General features: G+C 46.8%; 1 protein-coding gene across 6 annotated transcripts in view; it reads right to left on the bottom strand.

Moving 5' to 3' along the window:
• Nucleotides 1–22,449, bottom strand: part of LOC109879248 (glutamate receptor 2-like) — a 73,112-nt gene extending 50,663 nt beyond the window's left edge. For 5 of the 6 annotated variants that reach the window (XR_004209061.1, XM_031821034.1, XM_031821032.1 and 2 more), the window contains exons 1-3: nt 22,069–22,449; nt 18,288–18,428; nt 7,424–7,663 (exon numbers count right to left, since the gene is read on the bottom strand). Coding sequence is in view for 5 of the 6 variants with exons in the window: in XM_031821034.1 (XP_031676894.1) it covers nt 7,424–7,663; nt 18,288–18,428; nt 22,069–22,198 (511 nt within the window). In the remaining variant the exon portion in view is untranslated. The remainder of the gene's footprint in view (nt 1–7,423; nt 7,664–18,287; nt 18,429–22,068) is intronic. The other variant, XM_031821030.1, reaches the window with a different exon arrangement.
• Between the last annotated feature and the right edge of the window lie 288 nt (nt 22,450–22,737).

Genomic DNA, 22,737 nt, shown 5'->3' with positions numbered 1-22,737 from the left:
TACACTACCGTTGTGTCCTGAACTGGCTCCCTACTACTACCCACTACCGTTGTGTCCTGAACTGGCTCCCTACTACTACCCACTACCGTTGTGTCCTGAACTGGCTCCCTACTACTACCTACTAACGTTGTGTCCTGAACTGGCTCCCTACTACTACCCACTACCGTTGTGTCCTGAACTGGCTCCCTACTACTACCCACTACCGTTGTGTCCTGAACTGGCTCCCTACTACTACCCACTACCGTTGTGTCCTGAACTGGCTCCCTACTACTACCCACTACCGTTGTGTCCTGAACTGGCTCCCTACTACTACCCACTACCGTTGTGTCCTGAACTGGCTCCCTACTACTACCCACTACCGTTGTGTCCTGAACTGGCTCCCTACTACTACCCACTACCGTTGTGTCCTGAACTGGCTCCCTACTACTACCCACTACCGTTGTGTCCTGAACTGGCTCCCTACTACTACCCACTACCGTTGTGTCCTGAACTGGCTCCCTACTACTACCCACTACCGTTGTGTCCTGAACTGGCTCCCTACTACTACCCACTACCGTTGTGTCCTGAACTGGCTCCCTACTACTACCCACTACCGTTGTGTCCTGAACTGGCTCCCTACTACTACCCACTACCGTTGTGCCCTTGATCAAGGCTGTAATAATAGCTCTCCATCCAGGGGCACTGCACCGCAGCTTATCCTGTGCTTCTCAACATGTGTGTCTGGGCTTTGGGAAAAAGGCATGAGACTAATTTCTGTTCTAACCAAATGGCCAATAAAGTATCTATTCTATTAGTGTCTATTCTGTCTACAGACACAGGACATCTGATCAACAGACTCCCCTGTCACTGTCCTAGATGTAGGACAATCAATCAATCACATTTATTTGGGGCGACAACGCTCTAGTGGTTAGAGCTTTGGACTAGTAACCGAAAGGTTGCATGTTCGACTCCCCAAGCTGACAAGGTACAAATCTGTCGTTCTGCCCCTGAACAGGCAGTTAACTCACTGTTCCTCGGCTGTCATTGAAAATAAGAATTTGTTCTTAACTGACTTGCCTAGTAAAATAAAGGTTAAAAAAAATAATTTTAAAGCCCTTTTTACATCAGCCGATGTCACGAAGTGCTGTACAGAAACGCAGCCTGAAACCCCAAACAGCAAGCAATGCAGGTGTAGAAGGAGATAGACTAGTCTCCATACTACAGTCCCCTTAATGTTAGGTCTGCACTATACTGTATGTTTGACTGAGTAAACCAGACATTAGAAATAGACATGGATTGTGTAACTGTGCCATTCAGAGGACGAATGGGCAAAACAAAATATTTAAGTTCCTTTGAACAGAGTATGGTAGTAGTATGGTAGTAGTATGGTTGTAGTATGGTTGTAGTATGGTAGTAGTATGGTAGTAGTATGGTAGGAGTATGGTAGTAGTATGGTAGTAGCATGGTAGTAGTATGGTAGTAGTATGGTAGGAGTATGGTAGTAGTATGGTAGGAGTATGGTAGTAGTATGGTAGGAGTATGGTAGTAGTATGGTAGTAGTATGGTAGGAGTATGGTAGGAGTATGGTAGTAGTATGGTAGTAGTATGGTAGCAGTATGGTAGTAGTATGGTAGGAGTATGGTGGTAGTATGGTAGGAGTATGGTAGTAGTATGGTAGTAGTATGGTAGTAGTATGGTAGGAGTATGGTAGTAGTATGGTAGTAGTATGGTAGTAGTATGGTAGTAGTATGGTAGTAGCATGGTAGTAGTATGGTAGGAGTATGGTAGTAGTATGGTAGTAGTATGGTAGGAGTATGGTAGTAGTATGGTAGTAGTATGGTAGGAGTATGGTAGTAGTATGGTAGGAGTATGGTAGTAGTATGGTAGTAGTATGGTAGTAGCATGGTAGTAGTATGGTAGTAGTATGGTAGGAGTATGGTAGTAGTATGGCAGTAGTATGGTAGTAGTATGGTAGTAGTATGGTAGTAGTATGGTAGTAGCATGTTAGTAGTATGGTAGGAGTATGGTAGTAGTATGGTAGTAGTATGGTAGGAGTATGGTAGTAGTATGGTAGTAGTATGGTAGTAGTATGGTAGGAGTGTGGTAGTAGTATGGTAGGAGTATGGTAGTAGTATGGTAGTAGTATGGTAGTAGTATGGTAGTAGTATGGTAGTAGGTGCCAGGTGCACCGATTTGTGTCAAGAACTGCAACGCTGCTGGGTTTTCCATGCTCAACAATTTCCTGTGTGTATCCAAAGGACATCCAGCTAACTTGATACAACTGTAGGTGACTGTAGGAGACTGTAGGAGTCTAGGAGACTGTAGGTGTCTGGGAGACTGGAGGAGACTGTAGGAGACTGTAGGTGTCTGGGAGACTGGAGGAGACTGTAGGAGTCTGTAGGACACTGGAGGAGACTGGAGGAGACTGTCTGTAGGAGACTGGAGGAGACTGTAGGAGTCTAGGAGACTGGAGGAGACTGTAGGAGTCTAGGAGACTGTAGGAAACTGTAGGTGTCTGGAAGACTGGAGGAGACTGTAGGAGTCTGTAGGAGACTGTAGGTGTCTGGGAGACTGGAGGAGACTGTAGGAGTCTGTAGGACACTGTAGGAGACTGGAGGAGACTGGAGGAGTCTAGGAGACTGGAGGAGACTGTCTGTAGGAGACTGTAGGAGACTGTAGGAGTATAGGAGACTGTAGGAGACTGTAGGAGACTGTAGGAGACTGGAGGAGACTGTAGGAGTCTGTAGGAGACTGGAGGAGACTGGAGGAGACTGTCTGTAGGAGACTGGAGGAGACTGGAGGAGTCTAGGAGACTGGAGGAGACTGTCTGTATGAGACTGTAGGGGACTGTAGGAGTCTAGGAGACTGGAGGAAACTGTCTGTAGGAGACTGTAGGAGACTGTAGGAGTCTATGAGACTGAAGGAGACTGGAGGAGACTGTAAGAGACTGGAGGAGACTGTAGGAGACTGGATAAGACTGGATGAGACTGTAGGAGTCTAGGAGACTGTAGGAAACTGTAGGAAACGGTAGGAGACTGAAAGAGATTGGAGGAGACTGTATGAGTCTAGAGGACTGTAGGAAACTGTAGGAGACTGGAGGAGACTGTAGGAAACTGTAGGAGTCTAGGAGACTGTATCAGACTGTAGGAGTCTAGGAGGAGACAGTAGGAGACTGCAGGAGTCTGTTGCAGACTGTAGGAGACTGTAGGATTCTTTAGGAGTCTAGGAGGAGACAGTAGGAGACTCTAGGACGCTGTAGGACTCTGTAGGAGTCTAGGAGGAGACAGTAGGAGACTCTAGGACGCTGTAGGACTCTGTAGGAGTCTAGGAGGAGACAGTAGGAGACTGGAGGAGACTGTAGGAAGCATTGGAGCCAACATGCGTCCCTGTGGAACAACATTTTGTAGAGTCCATGTCCCAACGAATTGAGACTGTGGTGAGGGCAAAAGGGGGTGTACAGTACTTGATGTACAGGACACCCCCTGGACAGGACACTAGTCTATCTCCTGTTTCTGTAGTGAGACAGCTTGATGTACAGGACACCCCCTGGACAGGACACTAGTCTATCTCCTGTTTCTGTAGTGAGACAGCTTGATGTACAGGACACCCCCTGGACAGGACACTAGTCTATCTCCTGTTTCTGTAGTGAGACAGCTTGATGTACCAGTACACCCCCTGGACAGGACACTAGTCTATCTCCTGTTTCTGTAGTGAGACAGCTTGATGTACAGGACACCCCCTGGACAGGACACTAGTCTATCTGCTGTTTCTGTAGTGAGACAGCTTGATGTACAGGACACCCCCTGGACAGGACACTAGTCTATCTCCTGTTTCTGTAGTGAGACAGCTTGATGTACAGGACACCACCTGGACAGGACACTAGTCTATCTCCTGTTTCTGTAGTGAGACAGCTTGATGTACCAGTACACCCCCTGGACAGGACACTAGTCTATCTCCTGTTTCTGTAGTGAGACAGCTTGATGTACAGGACACCCCCTGGACAGGACACTAGTCTATCTCCTGTTTCTGTAGTGAGACAGCTTGATGTACCAGTACACCCCCTGGACAGGACACTAGTCTATCTCCTGTTTCTGTAGTGAGACAGCTTGATGTACAGGACACCCCCTGGACAGGACACTAGTCTATCTGCTGTTTCTGTAGTGAGACAGCTTGATGTACAGGACACCCCCTGGACAGGACACTAGTCTATATCCTGTTTCTGTAGTGAGACAGCTTGATGTACAGGACACCCCCTGGACAGGACACTAGTCTATCTCCTGTTTCTGTAGTGAGACAGCTTGATGTACAGGACACCCCCTGGACAGGACACTAGTCTATCTCCTGTTTCTGTAGTGAGACAGCTTGATGTACCAGTACACCCCTTGGACAGGACACTAGTCTATCTCCTGTTTCTGTAGTGAGACAGCTTGATGTACAGGACACCCCCTGGACAGGAGGCTAATTTACCTCAGGGCCTTACCACCTATCTATCTCCTCAGTACATCCCCTGGACAGGAGGCTAGTTTATCTCAGGGCCTTACCACCTATCTATCTCCTCAGTACATCCCCTGGACAGGAGGCTAATTTACCTCAGGGCCTTACCACCTATCTATCTCCTCAGTACATCCCCTGGACAGGAGGCTAGTTTACCTCAGGGCCTTACCACCTATCTATCTCCTCAGTACATCCCCTGGACAGGAGGCTAGTTTACCTCAGGGCCTTACCACCTATCTATCTCCTTAATGCTGAGTGCCAAGCAGAGGCATCAGGTCACTTTTAGAGTCTATTCATACCAAACACCCAACCTTTCAATGTCAGGGCAGACACTTTAACCACAAGGCCACTGAGTTGGTATGTATATATAATATTGAGTTGCACCCTCCCTCTTTAACTCCAACCCTGTTCCTGGAGAGATACCCTCCTGTAAGGTTAAACTCCAACCCTGTTCCTGGAGAGAGACCCTCCTGTAGGTTTTAACTCCAACCCTGTTCCTGGAGATACCCTCCTGTAGGTTTTAACTCCAACCCTGTTCCTGGAGAGATACCATCCTGTAGGTTTTAACTCCAACCCTGTTCCTGGAGATACCCTCCTGTAGGTTTTAACTCCAACCCTGTTCCTGGAGATACCCTCCTGTAGGTTTTAACTCCAACCCTGTTCCTGGAGAGATACCATCCTGTAGGTTTTAACTCCAACCCTGTTCCTGGAGAGATACCATACTGTAGGTTTTAACTCCAACCCTGTTCCTGGAGATACCCTCCTGTAGGTTTTAACTCCTACCCTGTTCCTGGAGATACCCTCCTGTAGGTTTAAAAAAAGTGATTTGCACTTTTTGCACCAAAATACGTTAATCTCTAGGAGACAGAACGCGTCTCCTTCCTGAGCGGTATGACGGCTGCGTGGTCCTATGGTGTTTATACTTGCGTACTATTGTTTGTACAGATGAACGTGGTACCTTCAGGCGTTTGGAAATTGCTCCCATGGATGAACCAGAGTTGTGGAGGTTTACAATTTCTTTTCTGAGGTCTTGGCTGATTTATTTGGATTTTCCCATGGTGTCAAGCAAAGAGGTACTGCGTTTGAAGATAGGCCTTGAAATACATCTCCAATTGACTCAAATGATGTCAATTAGCCTATCAGAAGCATCTAAAGCCATGACATCATTGTCTGGAATATTCCAAGCTGTTTAAAGGCAGCTTTGTGTATGTAAACTTCTGTTTATGTGTGAAAACAGGTTTACCTGATTTACATATGTATCCAGAACCTTTGCTCTCAGACTCGAAATTGAGCTCAGGTGCATCCTGTTTCCATCATGCTTGAGATGTTTCTACAACTGGATTGGAATCAACCTGTGGTAAATTCCATTGATTGGACATGATTTGGAAAGGCACACACCTGTCTATATAAGGTACCACAGTTGACAGTGCATGTCAGAGCAAAAACCAAGCCATGAGGTCGAAGGAATCGTCCGTAGAGCTCCGAGACAGGATTGTGTCGATGCACAGATCTTGGGAAGGGTACCAAAACATTTCTGCAGCATTGAAGGTCCCCAAGAACACATTGGCCTCCATCTTTCTTAAATGGAAGAAGTTTGGAACCACCAAGACTCTTCCTAGAGCTGGCCGCCTGGCTACCCACTACCGTTGTGTGAGATAAAGGACTCTCAGACCGTGAGAAACAAGATTCTCTTGTCTGATGAAACCAAGATTGAACTCTTTGGCCTGAATGCCAAGCGTCACGTCTGGAGAAAACCTGGCACCATCCCTACAGTGGCAGCATCATGCTGTGGGGATGTTTTTCAGTGGCAGGGACTGGGAGACTAGTTAGGATCGAGGGAAAGATGAACGGAGCCAAGTACAGAGAGATCCTTGATGAAAACCTGCTCCAGAGTGCTCAGGACCTCAGACTAGGGTGATGGTTCAACTTCCAACAGGACAACAACCCTAAGCACACAGCCAAGACAATGCAGGAGTGGCTTCGGGACAAGTCTCTGAATGTCCTTGAGTGGCCCAGCCAGAGCCCAGAACTCGATCTAACATCTCTGGAGAGACCTGAAAATAGCTGTGCAGCGACACTCCCCATCCAACCTGACAGAGCTTGAGAGGATCTGCAGAGAAGAATGGGAGTAACTCCCCAAATACAGGTGTATTTGCTTATATAGCATCATACCCAAGGAGACTCAAGGCTGCCAAAGGTTCTTCAACAAAGTACTGAGTAAACGGTCTGAATAGTTATGTACATCTGATATTTGAGTTTGTATTTGTAATAAATTTGCAAACATTATGGGGTATTGTGTCATTATGGGGTATTGTGTCATTATGGGGTATTGTGTCATTATGGGGTATTGTGTCATTATGGGGTATTGTGCCATTATGGGGTATTGTGTCATTATGGGGTATTGTGTCATTATGGGGTGTTGTGTCATTATGGGGTATTGTGTCATTATGGGGTATTGTGTCATTATGGGGTATTGTGTCATTATGGGGTATTGTGTCATTATGGGGTATTGTGTCATTATGGGGTATTGAGTCATTATGGGGTATTGTGTCATTATGGGGTATTGTGTCATTATGGGGTATTGTGTCATTATGGGGTATTGTGTCATTATGGGGTATTGAGTCATTATGGGGTATTGTGTCATTATGGGGTGTTGTGTCATTATGGGGTATTGTGTCATTATGGGGTATTGTGTGATTATGGGGTATTGTGTCATTATGGGGTGTTGTGTCATTATGGGGTATTGAGTCATTATGGGGTATTGTGTCATTATGGGGTATTGTGTCATTATGGGGTATTGTGTCATTATGGGGTATTGTGTATAGTTTGATGGGGGGAAAACCAATTTAGTCCATTTTATAATAAGCCGTAACAAAATGTGTAAAAAGTCAAAGGGTCTGAATACTTTCTGAATGCCCTGTATGAATAGATGTATAGGTAGCAGACTCACCCCTGTCACTGTCATAGAGGTAGGCGAACTTGTCCCACTTGTAATACTCCACTAAGCTGACCAGAGGTCCCTTGATGTCGGGTCTCATCTGAAGGACAAACTGATTGAGTCCATCAGCAGGGAAGGACGGTGTGATGAAGGACACGTGGAGGGTCTCACAGAAAGACGTGATGGTGTTCACACTCTTCTTGTCATAGAAACCAAAGATGGCATAAACACCCCTGGAGAACTGGGAACAAACTGCAGAGAGAGAGAGGGGAGGGGAGGGAGAGGGAGAGAGAGAGGGTTGGTTAGAACCATGCTAATCCCATCTCTAGCTCCATGCTAACCCTACCACTAGCACCATGCTAACCCTACCACCAGCACCATGCTAACCCTATCACTAGCACCATGCTAAACCTATCACTAGCACCATGCTAACCCTACCACTAGCACCATGCTAAACCTATCACTAGCACCATGCTAACCCTACCACTAGCACCGTGCGAACCCTATCACTAGCACCATGCTAACCCTATCACTAGCACCATGCTAAACCTATCACTAGCACCATGCTAATCCTACCACTAGCACCATGCTAACCCTATCACTAGCACCATGCTAACCCTATCACTAGCACCATGCTAACCCTATCACTAGCACCATGCTAATCCTACCACTAGCACCATGCTAACCCTATCACTAGCACCATGCTAACCCTATCACTAGCACCATGCTAACCCTATCACTAGCACCATGCTAACCCTATCACTAGCACCATGCTAAACCTATCACTAGCACCATGCTAACCCTATCACTAGCACCATGCTAACCCTATCACTAGCACCATGCTAAACCTATCACTAGCACCATGCTAACCCTATCACTAGCACCATGCTAACCCTATCACTAGCACCATGCTAAACCTATCACTAGCACCATGCTAACCCTATCACTAGCACCATGCTAATCCTATCACTAGCACCATGCTAACCCTATCACTAGCACCATGCTAACCCTATCACTAGCACCATGCTAACCCTACCACTAGCACCATGCTAACCGTGCTACATTTACATTGGTGTCATGAATAACAGTTTATTTTGAGTGTATGTGTGTACCTGTGTGTGTTTGTTAGAGGTTGTGATTGAGAGGGTGTGTGTGTGCCCGCGCCCCTACACCTGTGTGTGTGTCTGTGTGTGTGTGTGTGTGTGTTTGTCTGTGTGTGTGTGTGTGTGTGAGTGTCTTTGTGTCTGTGTGTGTGTGTGTGTGTGTGTGTGTGTGTGTGTGTGTGTGTGTGTGTGTGTGTGTGTGTGTGTGTGTGTGTGTGTGTCTGTGTGTGTCTGTGTGTGTGTGTGTGTCTGTGTGTGTGTCTGTGTGTGTGTGTGTCTGTGTGTGTGTGTGTCTGTGTGTGTGTGTGTGTGTGTGAGTATATTTAGCTGTCCTACTTCAGCGCCCTGATTCCTTTATTCTCTAAAGGAAAAACAGTCCCTGTGTTACCTTCCTGCTTTGTCATGAGACACACACCGCTTTTACGCCATTGAGCAGAGAGAGAGAGAGAGACGACATGGTTGCATTACGGAGGGAATACACGTTACTGTGTGTGTGGGGGGGGGGGGGGGGGGGGAGCTGGCTGTGTGTGTCTCGCTGTGTCCCAGTTTTAACTAAGGCTCCTTGGCCGAGAGAGGCAGGCAGAGAGAGGCAGGCATTGGCTGAAAGCAGGGCTCTGCTTTAGTTGGTGTGTGTGTATATGAGAGGGGGGGGGGGGGGGCTCAGTCAGCCATTCTAACCGCTGTTCCATCGGCCTTCTCCTTTTCTCCATTACAACACTGTAGTAGAGCATCAGTCAGACATGGCCTGGTCTCCATTACAACACTGTAGTAGAGCAAAGTAGAGCACAGAGCCGAGTAGAGAAGAGTAGGGCACAGAGGAGAGTAGATCACAGAGCAGAGTAGAGAAGAGTAGGGCACCGAGCATAGTAGAGCAAAGAGCAGAGTAGAGAAGAGTAGGGCACCGAGCATAGTAGAGCAAAGAGCAGAGTAGAGAAGAGTAGGGCACCGAGCATAGTAGAGCAAAGAGCAGAGTAGAGCACAGAGGAGAGTAGAGCAGAGAGCAGAGTAGAGCACGGAGCAGAAAAGAGCAGAGTAGAGCACGGAGCAGAGTAGAGCACGGAGCAGAATAGAGCAGAGTAGAGCACGGAGCAGAGTAGAGCAGAGTAGAGCACGGAGCAGAGTAGAACAGAGTAGAGCACGGAGCAGAATAGAGCAGAGTAGAGCACGGAGCAGAGTAGAGCAGAGTAGAGCACGGAACAGAGTAGAGCACAGAGCAGAATAGAGCAGAGTAGAGCACGGAGCAGAGTAGAGCAGAGTAGAGCACGGAGCAGAGTAGAGCACGGAGCAGAATAGAGCAGAGTAGAGCACGGAGCAGAGTAGAGCAGAGTAGAGCACAGAGCAGAATAGAGCAGAGTAGAGCACGGAGCAGAGTAGAGCACGGAGCAGAATAGAGCAGAGTAGAGCACGGAGCAGAATAGAGCACGGTGCAGAGTAGAGCACGGAGCAGAATAGAGCAGTGTAGAGCACGGAGCAGAGTACAGCATGGAGCAGAATAGAGCAGAGTAAAGCACAGAGCAGAGTAGAGCACGGAGCAGAATAGAGCACAGAGCAGAGTAGAGCAGAGTAGAGCACGGAGCAGAGTAGAGCACGGAGCAGAATAGAGCACAGAGCAGAGTAGAGCGGAGTAGAGCACGGAGCAGAATAGAGCAGAGTAGAGCACAGAGCAGAGTAGAGCATGGAGCAGAATAGAGCACAGAGCAGAGTAGAGCACAGAGCAGAGTAGAGCAGAGTAAAGCACAGAGCAGAGTAGAGCAGAGTAGAGCACAGAGCAGAGTAGAGCAGAATAGAGCACAGAGCAGAGTAGAGCGCGGAGCACAGTAGAACAGAGTAGATCACAGAGCAGAGTAGAGAAGAGTAGAGCACAGAGCAGAGTAGAGCACAGAGCAGAGTAGAGCAGAGTAGAGCACAGAGCAGAATAGAGTACAGAGCAGAGTAGAGCAGAGTAGAGCAGAGTAGAGCACGGAGCAGAGTTGAACAGAGTAGATCACAGAGCAGAGTAGAGAAGAGTAGAGCACAGAGCAGAGTAGAGCATGGAGCAGAATAGAGCACAGAGCAGAGTAGAGCAGAGTAGAGCACGGAGCAGAATAGAGTACAGAGCAGAGTAGAGCAGAGTAGAGCAGAGCAGAATAGAGCAGAGTAGAGCACGGAGCAGAGTAGAGCACGGAGCAGAATAGAGCACGGAGCAGAATAGAGCACGGAGCAGAGTAGAGCACGGAGCAGAATAGAGCAGTGTAGAGCACGGAGCAGAGTAGAGCATGGAGCAGAGTAGAGCATGGAGCAGAATAGAGCAGAGTAGAGCACGGAGCAGAGTAGAGCACGGAGCAGAATAGAGCACAGAGCAGAGTAGAGCAGAGTAGAGCACGGAGCAGAGTAGAGCACGGAGCAGAATAGAGCGCAGAGTAGAGCAGAGTAGAGCACGGAGCAGAATAGAGCACAGAGCAGAGTAAAGCACAGAGCAGAGTAGAGCAGAGTAAAGCACAGAGCAGAGTAGAGCAGAGCAGAGCACAGAGCAGAGTAGAGCAGAATAGAGCACAGAGCAGAGTAGAGCAGAGTAGAGCACGGAGCAGAGTAGAACAGAGTAGATCACAGAGCAGAGTAGAGAAGAGTAGAGCACAGAGCAGAGTAGAGCACGGAGCAGAATAGAGCACAGAGCAGAGTAGAGCAGAGTAGAGTACGGAGCAGAATAGAGTACAGAGCAGAGTAGAGCAGAGTATAGCAGAGTAGAGCAGAGTAGAGCACAGAGCAGAGTAGAGCAGAGTAGAGCACAGAGCAGAGTAGAGCACAGAGCAGAGTAGAGTATGGAGCAGAGTAGAACAGAGTAGAGTAGAGCTGAGTAGAGCAAAGCAGAATAAAGCAGAGCAGAGTTGATTTGAGTAGAGCAGAATACAGAGTAGTGTAGAGTACAGCAGCGTAGAGTAGGACAGAGTAGAGTAGAGCACGGAGCAGAATAGAGCACGGAGCAGAATAGAGCACGGAGCAGAATAGAGCACGGAGCAGAGTAGAGCAGTGTAGAGCACGGAGCAGAGTAGAGCAGAGTAGAGCACGGAGCAGAGTAGAGCACGGAGCAGAATAGAGCAGAGTAGAGCACGGAGCAGAGTAGAGCAGAGTAGAGCACAGAGCAGAATAGAGCAGAGTAGAGCACGGAGCAGAGTAGAGCACGGAGCAGAATAGAGCAGAGTACAGCACGGAGCAGAATAGAGCACGGAGCAGAGTAGAGCACGGAGCAGAATAGAGCAGTGTAGAGCACGGAGCAGAGTACAGCATGGAGCAGAATAGAGCAGAGTAAAGCACAGAGCAGAGTAGAGCACGGAGCAGAATAGAGCACAGAGCAGAGTAGAGCAGAGTAGAGCACGGAGCAGAGTAGAGCACGGAGCAGAATAGAGCACAGAGCAGAGTAGAGCACGGAGCAGAATAGAGCAGAGTAGAGCACAGAGCAGAGTAGAGCATGGAGCAGAATAGAGCACAGAGCAGAGTAGAGCACAGAGCATAGTAGAGCAGAGTAAAGCACAGAGCAGAGTAGAGCAGAGTAGAGCACAGAGCAGAGTAGAGCAGAATAGAGCACAGAGCAGAGTAGAGCGCGGAGCACAGTAGAACAGAGTAGATCACAGAGCAGAGTAGAGAAGAGTAGAGCACAGAGCAGAGTAGAGCACGGAGCAGAATAGAGCACAGAGCAGAGTAGAGCAGAGTAGAGCACAGAGCAGAATAGAGTACAGAGCAGAGTAGAGCAGAGTAGAGCAGAGTAGAGCACGGAGCAGAGTTGAACAGAGTAGATCACAGAGCAGAGTAGAGAAGAGTAGAGCACAGAGCAGAGTAGAGCATGGAGCAGAATAGAGCACAGAGCAGAGTAGAGCAGAGTAGAGCACGGAGCAGAATAGAGTACAGAGCAGAGTAGAGCAGAGTAGAGCAGAGCAGAATAGAGCAGAGTAGAGCACGGAGCAGAGTAGAGCACGGAGCAGAATAGAGCACAGAGCAGAATAGAGCACGGAGCAGAGTAGAGCACGGAGCAGAATAGAGCAGTGTAGAGCACGGAGCAGAGTAGAGCATGGAGCAGAGTAGAGCATGGAGCAGAATAGAGTAGAGTAAAGCACAGAGCAGAGTAGAGCACGGAGCAGAATAGAGCAGAGTACAGCACGGAGCAGAATAGAGCACGGAGCAGAGTAGAGCACGGAGCAGAATAGAGCAGTGTAGAGCACGGAGCAGAGTATAGCATGGAGCAGAATAGAGCAGAGTAAAGCACAGAGCAGAGTAGAGCACGGAGCAGAATAGAGCACAGAGCAGAGTAGAGCAGAGTAGAGCACGGAGCAGAGTAGAGCACGGAGCAGAATAGAGCACAGAGCAGAGTAGAGCACGGAGCAGAATAGAGCAGAGTAGAGCACAGAGCAGAGTAGAGCATGGAGCAGAATAGAGCACAGAGCAGAGTAGAGCACAGAGCATAGTAGAGCAGAGTAAAGCACAGAGCAGAGTAGAGCAGAGTAGAGCACAGAGCAGAGTAGAGCAGAATAGAGCACAGAGCAGAGTAGAGCGCGGAGCACAGTAGAACAGAGTAGATCACAGAGCAGAGTAGAGAAGAGTAGAGCACAGAGCAGAGTAGAGCACGGAGCAGAATAGAGCACAGAGCAGAGTAGAGCAGAGTAGAGCACAGAGCAGAATAGAGTACAGAGCAGAGTAGAGCAGAGTAGAGCAGAGTAGAGCACGGAGCAGAATAGAGTACAGAGCAGAGTAGAGCAGAGTAGAGCAGAGCAGAATAGAGCAGAGTAGAGCACGGAGCAGAGTAGAGCACGGAGCAGAATAGAGCACGGAGCAGAATAGAGCACGGAGCAGAGTAGAGCACGGAGCAGAATAGAGCAGTGTAGAGCACGGAGCAGAGTAGAGCATGGAGCAGAGTAGAGCATGGAGCAGAATAGAGCAGAGTAAAGCACAGAGCAGAGTAGAGCACGGAGCAGAATAGAGCACAGAGCAGAGTAGAGCAGAGTAGAGCACGGAGCAGAGTAGAGCACGGAGCAGAATAGAGCGCAGAGTAGAGCAGAGTAGAGCACGGAGCAGAATAGAGCACAGAGCAGAGTAAAGCACAGAGCAGAGTAGAGCAGAGTAAAGCACAGAGCAGAGTAGAGCAGAGTAGAGCACAGAGCAGAGTAGAGCAGAATAGAGCACAGAGCAGAGTAGAGCAGAGTAGAGCACGGAGCAGAGTAGAACAGAGTAGATCACAGAGCAGAGTAGAGAAGAGTAGAGCACAGAGCAGAGTAGAGCACGGAGCAGAATAGAGCACAGAGCAGAGTAGAGCAGAGTAGAGTACGGAGCAGAATAGAGTACAGAGCAGAGTAGAGCAGAGTATAGCAGAGTAGAGCAGAGTAGAGCACAGAGCAGAGTAGAGCACAGAGCAGAGTAGAGTATGGAGCAGAGTAGAACAGAGTAGAGTAGAGCTGAGTAGAGCAAAGCAGAATAAAGCAGAGCAGAGTTGATTTGAGTAGAGCAGAATACAGAGTAGTGTAGAGTACAGCAGCGTAGAGTAGGACAGAGTAGAGTAGAGCACGGAGCAGAATAGAGCACGGAGCAGAATAGAGCACGGAGCAGAATAGAGCACGGAGCAGAGTAGAGCAGTGTAGAGCACGGAGCAGAGTAGAGCATGGAGCAGAATAGAGCAGAGTAAAGCACAGAGCAGAGTAGAGCACGGAGCAGAATAGAGCACAGAGCAGAGTAGAGCAGAGTAGAGCACGGAGCAGAGTAGAGCACGGAGCAGAATAGAGCACAGAGCAGAGTAGAGCAGAGTAGAGCACGGAGCAGAATAGAGCACAGAGCAGAGTAGATCACAGAGCAGAGTAGAGCAGAGTAAAGCACAGAGCAGAGTAGAGCAGAGTAGAGCACAGAGCAGAGTAGAGCAGAATAGAGCACAGAGCAGAGTAGAGCAGAGTAGAGCACGGAGCAGAGTAGAACAGAGTAGATCACAGAGCAGAGTAGAGAAGAGTAGAGCACAGAGCAGAGTAGAGCACGGAGCAGAATAGAGCACAGAGCAGAGTAGAGCAGAGTAGAGTATGGAGCAGAATAGAGTACAGAGCAGAGTAGAGCAGAGTATAGCAGAGTAGAGCAGAGTAGATCACAGAGCAGAGTAGAGCAGAGTAGAGCACAGAGCAGAGTAGAGCACAGAGCAGAGTAGAGTATGGAGCAGAGTAGAACAGAGTAGAGTAGAGCTGAGTAGAGCAGAGCAGAATAAAGCAGAGCAGAGTTGATTTGAGTAGAGCAGAATACAGAGTAGTGTAGAGTACAGCAGCGTAGAGTAGGACAGAGTAGAGCACAGAGCAAACTAACACAGCGTAGAGTAGAGCAAAGCAGAGCAGAGTACAGCACAGAGTGAGTAGAGTAGAGCAGACTACAACACAGCAGGGTAGAGTAGATCCCAGAGCAGAGTAGGGCGTAGAGTAAAACAGAGTAGAGCAGAGCTGAGCAGAGCAGAGTATAGTAGATTAGAGTAGAGCAGAGTAAGTAGAGCCGAGTAGATTAGATTAGAGCAGAGCGTAGAGTAGAGAAGTTTAGAGTCGAGCAGAATAAGTAGAGCTGAGTAGAGTAGAGTAGATCACAGAGCAGAGTAGAGTAGATCACAGAGAAGAGTAGAGCACAGTACAGTATAGTACGGTAGAGTAGTGTAGAGTACAGTACAGTATATCGCAGAGTAGAGCCAAGAGCAGAGTAGAATAGTGCGCAGAGTAGAGTGGATCACAGAGTAGAGCAGAGCAGAGCAGAATAGAGCAGAGTAGCATGGAGCAGAGCAGAGCATAGAGCAGAGTAGATTACAGTAGAGCAGAGTAGAGCACAGAGCAGAGTAGATCACAGAGCAGAGTAAAGTGGATCACAGAGTAGAGTAGAGTGGATCCCAGAGCAGAGTAGAGCACAGAGCAGAGTAGAGTAGATCACAGAGCAGAGTAGATCACAGAGCAGAGTAGAGTAGATCACAGAGCAGAGCAGAGTAGAGTGAATCACAGAGCAGAGTAGAGTGGATCACAGAGCAGAGTAGAGCGGAGAGCAGAGCAGATCACAGAGCAGAGTAGAGTAGAGCACAGAGCAGAGTAGAGTAGAGTGGATCACAGAGTAGAGTGGTGTGTGTGTGTGTGTGTGTGTGTGTGTGTGTGTGTGTGTGTGTGTGTGTGTGTGTGTGTGTGTGTGTGTGTGTGTGTGTGTGTGTGTGTGTCTGTGTGTCTGTGTGTGCGTGTGTGTGTGTGTGTGTGTCTGTGTGTGCGTGTGTGTGTGTGTGTCTGTGTGTGTGTGTGAGGGTGTGTGTGTGTCTGTGTGTGAGGGTGTGTGTGTCTGAGGGTGTGTGTGTGTGTGTATGTGTGTGTGTGTGTGAGGGTGTGTGTGTGTGAGGGTGTGTGTGTGTGAGGGTGTGTGTGTGTGTGTGTGTATATGTGTGTGTGTGTGTGTGTGTGTGTGTGTGTGTGTGTGTGTGTGTGTGTGTGTGTGTGTGTGTGTGTGTGTGTGTGTGTGTGTGTGTGTGTGTGTGTGAGGGTGTGTGTGTGTCTGTGTGTGAGGGTGTGTGTGTGTGAGGGTGTGTGTGTATGTGTGTGTGTGTGTGAGGGTGTGTGTGTGTGAGGGTGTGTGTGTGTGAAGGTGTGTGTGTGTGTGTGTGTATATGTGTGTGTGTGTGTGTGTGTGTGTGTGTGTGTGTGTGTGTGTGTGTGTGTGTGTGTGTGTGTGTGTGTGTGTGTGTGTGTGTGTGTGTGTGTGTGAGGGTGTGTCTGTGTGTGTGTGTGTCCAGACGGGAAAATACTGCCCCCCCTAGCCTTAGGAAGATTATTACGTAGTGCTTCCAAGCATTTTGACATTTTCACTTAAGTATTTTACACCACTGAACATCAGTGGAGGTTAGGGTTAGGGTGATGGTTAGGGTTAATGACCTTAGTGACCACTGTTTTACAGCCTGTGTTCGTAATGGCTGCTCAGTGGAGGTTAGGGTTAGGGTGATGGTTAGGGTTAATGACCTTAGTGACCACTGTTTTACAGCCTGTGTCCGTAATGGCTGCTCAGTGGAGGTTAGGGTTTTGGAGAAATGTCCTCTGGTCTGAAAAAATACAAATTGAACTGTTTGGCCTTAATGACCATCGTTGTGTTTGGAGAAAAAGGGGGGAAAGGGGGGGGGGGGCTTGCAAGCCGAAGAACACCATCCCAACCGTGAAGCATCATGTTGTGGGGGTGCTTCGCTGCAGGAGTGACTGGTGCACTTCACAAAATAGATGGCATCACGAGGAAAGGAAAATTATGTGGATATATTGAAGCAACATCTCAAGACATCAGTCAGGAAGTTAAAGCTAGGTCGCAAATGGGTCTTCCAAATGGACAATGACCCCAAGCATACTTCCGAAGCAAAATGGCTTAAGGACAACAAAGTCAAGGTATTGGGGTGGCCATCAGAAAGCCCTGATCTCAACCCTACAGAAAATTTGTGGGCAGAACTGAAAAAGCATGTGCGGGCAAGGAGGCCTACAAACCTGACTCAGTTACACCAGCTCTGTCAGGAGGAATGGGCCGAAATTCCCACTTATTGTGGGAAGCTTGTGGAAGGATACCCGAAACGTTTGACCCTAATTGAGTGTATGTAAACTTCTGACCCACTGGGAATGTGATGAAAGAAATAAAAGCTGAAATAAATCATTCTCTCTACTATTATTCTGACATTTCACATTCTTAAAATAAAGTGGTGATCCTAACTGACATAAGACAGGGGATTTTACTCGGATTAAATATCAGGAATTGTGAAAAACGGAGTTTAAATGTATTTGGCAAAGGTGTATGTGTCACACCCTGACCTAACCAAAAGAATAAAGAAAACAAAGATAACCAAGGCGTGCCAGTATGTAACCTTCCGACTTCAACTGTATATACTACAAAATATATCTCCTCTGTCTCTCTCGCTTCTCCTTCATTTAGGAATAAATGAATGTGTAAAAAACTGTTCAACTATTGTCTTTCTCTCTCTTTGCTAGAGAGATGCTTTCAGTACTAGATTCATACTCTGATCCTTTGATTGGGTGGACAACATGTCAGTTCATGCTGCAAGAGCTCTGATAGGTTGGAGGACGTCCTCTGGAAGTTGTCATAATTACTGTGTAAGTCTATGGAAGTGAGTGAAAACCATGAGCCTCTTAGGTTTTGTATTGAAGTCAATGTACCCAGAGGAGGACAGACACTAGCTGTCCTCCAGCTACACCATGGTGCTACCCTACAGAGTACTGGTGAGGCTACTGTTGACCTTCATTGCAAAACAACAGTGTGTTCTAATAAATTATTTGGTGATGTGAATATATTCAGTATAGTTTTATCTAAAAAATACAACTTTTTTAATGTTTCACTATTTTTATTTTTATGAAATTCACTGAGTAGGATGGTCCTCCCCTTCCTCCTCTGAGGAGCCTCCACTGATGGACATCCTTCCACCAACTCAGTCCACAAAACCCCAGCATACTTGATGGTAATAGCGCTCACTTTTCCCCCTAGTGACAGGTTTTGAAAGCAATGCCCCATGTCCTCGGGACATGGCTAGACGTCCAATTTCTTGGTCAATCTTGAACGACCTGGCTGGTTCTCTGTAAGGTGAGAGCAGCGTGAGAAGTAAGAGAGAACTTAGAGGAGAGGCTGGACCTGCTCTCTCTTCTGACCAACCGTCCTACAAACAGGCAGCGGACTGCCCCAAGCATCATGCAGGGTACCCTCATCTCTCCACCCCTTCACTCCCCTGCACATGTGTGTCTGTGTGTGTCTGTGTGTGTCTGTGTGTGTGTGTTACTCACAGCAGTTGGTGACAGCGAAGCTGTTGGCAACCTCCAGGTTGTCTATGTGAGGAGTGAGGCGGAAGTCCTGGGTTCCATACTGGACCATTCCAATCCGGAACGCACTATACTCCTGATCAGCACCGCGTGGGAACAGCCCTCCTACACACACACACACACACACACACACACACACACACACACACACACACACACACACACACACACACACACACACACACACACACACACACACACACACACACACAGAACCCCCCCACACACACAAGGAGAATGTTTGGCTGGTTATCTAGGTAGTCTGGCAGTACTCTGGGAGAATGTTTAGCTGGATATCTAGCTAGTCTGGCAGTACTCTGGGATAATGTTTAGCTGGTTATCTAGCTAGTCTGGCAGTACTCTGGGAGAATGTTTAGCTGGTTATCTAGCCGGTCTGGTAGTACTCTGGGAGAATGTTTAGCTGGATATCTAGCCGGTCTGGTAGTACTCTGGGAGAATGTTTAGCTGGTTATCTAGCCGGTCTGGCAGTACTCTGGGAGAATGTTTAGCTGGTTATCTAGCCGGTCTGGCAGTACTCTGGGAGAATGTTTAGCTGGTTATCTAGCCGGTCTGGCAGTACTCTGGGAGAATGTTTAGCTGGTTATCTAGCCGGTCTGGCAGTACTCTGGGAGAATGTTTAGCTGGTTATCTAGCCGGTCTGGCAGTACTCTGGGATAATGTTTAGCTGGATATCTAGCTGGTCTGGCAGTACTCTGGGAGAATGTTTAGCTGGATATCTAGCTGGTCTGGCAGTACTCTGGGAGAATGTTTAGCTGGATATCTAGCCGGTCTGGCAGTACTCTGTATGTTGTTTCCCTGTCTTCTGTGGTTCAACTTTCTGACGTTGTCTACCCAGAACGGCTTGGTTACGAAATAGTCTGATTCTGTCTGTATTAAACAGAGATCTTCTTTAGAAACACTGATTCTGTCTGTATTAAACAGAGATCTTCTTTAGAAACACTGATTCTGTCTGTATTAAACAGAGATCTTCTTTAGAAACACTGATTCTGTCTGTATTAAACAGAGATCTTCTTTAGAAACACTGATTCTGTCTGTATTAAACAGAGATCTTCTTTAGAAACACTGATTCTGTCTGTATTAAACAGAGATCTTCTTTAGAAACACTGATTCTGTCTGTATTAAACAGAGATCTTCTTTAGAAACACTGATTCTGTCTGTATTAAACAGAGATCTTCTTTAGAAACACTGATTCTGTCTGTATTAAACAGAGATCTTCTTTAGAAACACTGATTCTGTCTGTATTAAACAGAGATCTTCTTTAGAAACACTGATTCTGTCTGTATTAAACAGAGATCTTCTTTAGAAACACTGATTCTGTCTGTATTAAACAGAGAGAATGTTCAGCTGCATCAACATCTTCATATTTCCATGACCATCCATATTGAACTGAAACAGCCATATTGAACTGAAACAGCCATATTGAACTGAAACAGCCATATTGAACTGGCAGTTTCAGTTCAATATGGCTGTAAACCATCCAATGTAAAGTCAACTTTGCCTGCTCAGAGTTCACATGATGAAACCCACCAGATGAAGTAACAACTGTATTCAGATGATGTCATTGGGAACATTTATCTACTAGCTGTTTGTTCTGCAAAACATAGAAAGTGTTTTCACATCCAGTATGTTGATGTTGGGGTGGTGCTGGAGATCATGGAAATGGGTTGTAAATGGTGCAATGTAAACACATCCCTATCCATCACCTGTCTCAGTCTCAGGACATGATGATGGCTGGAGATGCAACCAGGGAGTATGATTATCTGGTTGAACGTCTACATAGCTACACACCCATCCATATTGAACTGAAACAGCCATCCATATTGAACTGAAACAGCCTTCCATATCTATCTCAAACAGCCATATTGAACTGAAACAGCCATCCATATTGAACTGAAACAGCCTTCCATATCTATCTCAAACAGCCATATTGAACTGAAACAGCCATCCATATTGAACTGAAACAGCCATATTGAACTGAAACAGCCATCCATATTAAACTGAAACAGCCATATTGAACTAAAACAGCCATCCTTATTGAACTGAAACAGCCATCCATATTGAACTGAAACAGCCATCCATATTGAACTGAAACAGCCATCCATATTGAACTGAAACAGCCACCCATATCTAACTGAAACAGCCATATTGAACTGAATCAGCCATCCTTATTGAACCTGAACTAAAACAGCCTCCCATATCCAACTCAAATAGCCATATTGAACTGAAACTGCCATATTGAACTGAAACTGCCATATTGAACTGAAACAGCTATCCATATATAACTCAAACAGCCATATTGAACTGAAACAACCTTCCATTTCTAACTGAAACTGCCATATCGAACTGAAACTGCCATATCGAACTGAAACTGCCATATTGAACTGAAACAGCTATCCATATATAACTCAAACAGCCATATTGAACTGAAACAACCTTCCATTTCTAACTCAAACAGCCATATCGAACTGAAACTGCCATATTGAACTGAAACAGCTATCCATATTGAACTGAAACAGCCATATTGATCTGAAACTGCCATGCATAATGAACTGAAACTTCCATGCATAATGAACTGAAACTTCCATGCATAATGAACTGAAACTTCCATATTGAACTGAAACTGCCATATTGAACTGAAACAACCTTCCATTTCTAACTCAAACAGCCATATCGAACTGAAACTGCCATATTGAACTGAAACAGCTATCCATATTGAACTGAAACTGCCATATTGAACTGAAACAGCTATCCATATTGAACTGAAACTGCCATATTGAACTGAAACAGCTATCCATATATAACTCAAACAGCCATATTGAACTGAAACAACCTTCCATTTCTAACTCAAACAGCCATATCGAACTGAAACTGCCATATTGAACTGAAACAGCTATCCATATTGAACTGAAACAGCCATATTGATCTGAAACTGCCATGCATAATGAACTGAAACTTCCATGCATAATGAACTGAAACTTCCATGCATAATGAACTCAAACTTCCATGCATAATGAACTGAAATGGCCATGCATAATGAACTGAAACTTCCATGCATAATGAACTGAAACTTCCATGCATAATGAACTGAAACGGCCATCCACATTTAACTGAACAGACACATTTAATTGAAATAGATATATTGAACTAAAACCGACATATTGAACTGAAACAGACCTATTTAACTATCAGTCTATGAGAAGTCACTGTGAGGTTGTCTGGAACAGGCCTTGAATCCCTGACTGCTGTTACTGTATAATAATAATCATACCAATAATAATCAAGGCCTGGTATGATACCCAGTTCTGTCGTCCATGATAATGCAGCAGGAAGCAGACCTGATCATTAATAATAGCATCTTTAAATCTGTTTTAAAGACCAGGCCTGGAACCCCTTCTGCCTTCTCAATAGCTTATATATACCCCATCACTCACTCTCTCCTTAATTATTATCTCCCTCTTGCTCTCCTCTCTTTCCCTCTCCTTCTCCCCCTTGTCTCTCCCTCCTCTCCCTCTCTTCCTCCTCCCCGTTTCTCCCTCCCGCCATCTCAGATGCAGGGTAATGCAGATGAAACCACCGCTCCAGTGTTAGGCAGGCTAATAACCACACTACGTGTCAGTACACGGAGACAACATAGACCACTGTCTAATGCAATATATATATATATATATTTATATGTTATATGAATAATTTATTTTCAATATGTAATATATATGAATGTACCTACCGATCTGAACACTGGGAGAACCGCAGAGCGCCTCGCGTCTCAAGCAGATGACAGTTAGGAGAAACACGAGCAGCAGATTCCTCATCGTTGTTAGTTCAGACATTTCATACCGAGAGGCGTCGACATACATCCACTGAATAACGGCCCAGTACACCGAATAACGGTCAGTTCCTCCAGCCAGGCACACAGACGGCTAATCAGACGGTCAGCATGGCGACCTGGTTACCGGACAGCAGAGGTAACCCACAGCAGGGGGTTGCGTGTCTAATGCACTGGTCTCAGGTCCTGTAGCGGTTCGGTCGTGGGAAGATCGCTCCAGCTCTGCGGATCTCTGGCTCTCTCTGTCTCTCTCTCTCTCTCTCTGTCTCTCTCTCTCTTTATGAGGCGCGCGAACACTGCTGGAGCCTTTTCATCGTCGATAGCGCGCGTACAGTTTCGGAATACCGATGAGAACGGAAAGAGCCGAGAGCAGCGAGTCAGGTTGTTGGGGCAACAGTCCACATCACTGATGGGCATTCCGGCTCTTTTCAGTGAGCCGGATCGTTCTGCTCAGCTCTCTTTTGGCTCCCAAACGGCTCTTTAAAAAACATATGTTTTGTATTTTCTCAAGTCAAACACTTTGCGATAGTTTGACTATGATTGGTGTTAAAACAATTCTAATTAAATTGT

This window comes from Oncorhynchus kisutch, unplaced genomic scaffold (assembly GCF_002021735.2).
Source record: "Oncorhynchus kisutch isolate 150728-3 unplaced genomic scaffold, Okis_V2 scaffold3815, whole genome shotgun sequence".
NCBI lineage: Eukaryota > Metazoa > Chordata > Actinopteri > Salmoniformes > Salmonidae > Oncorhynchus > Oncorhynchus kisutch.
The sequence above is the reverse complement of the archived record's forward strand: the minus strand, read 5'-3'. Positions and strand labels throughout refer to the sequence as shown.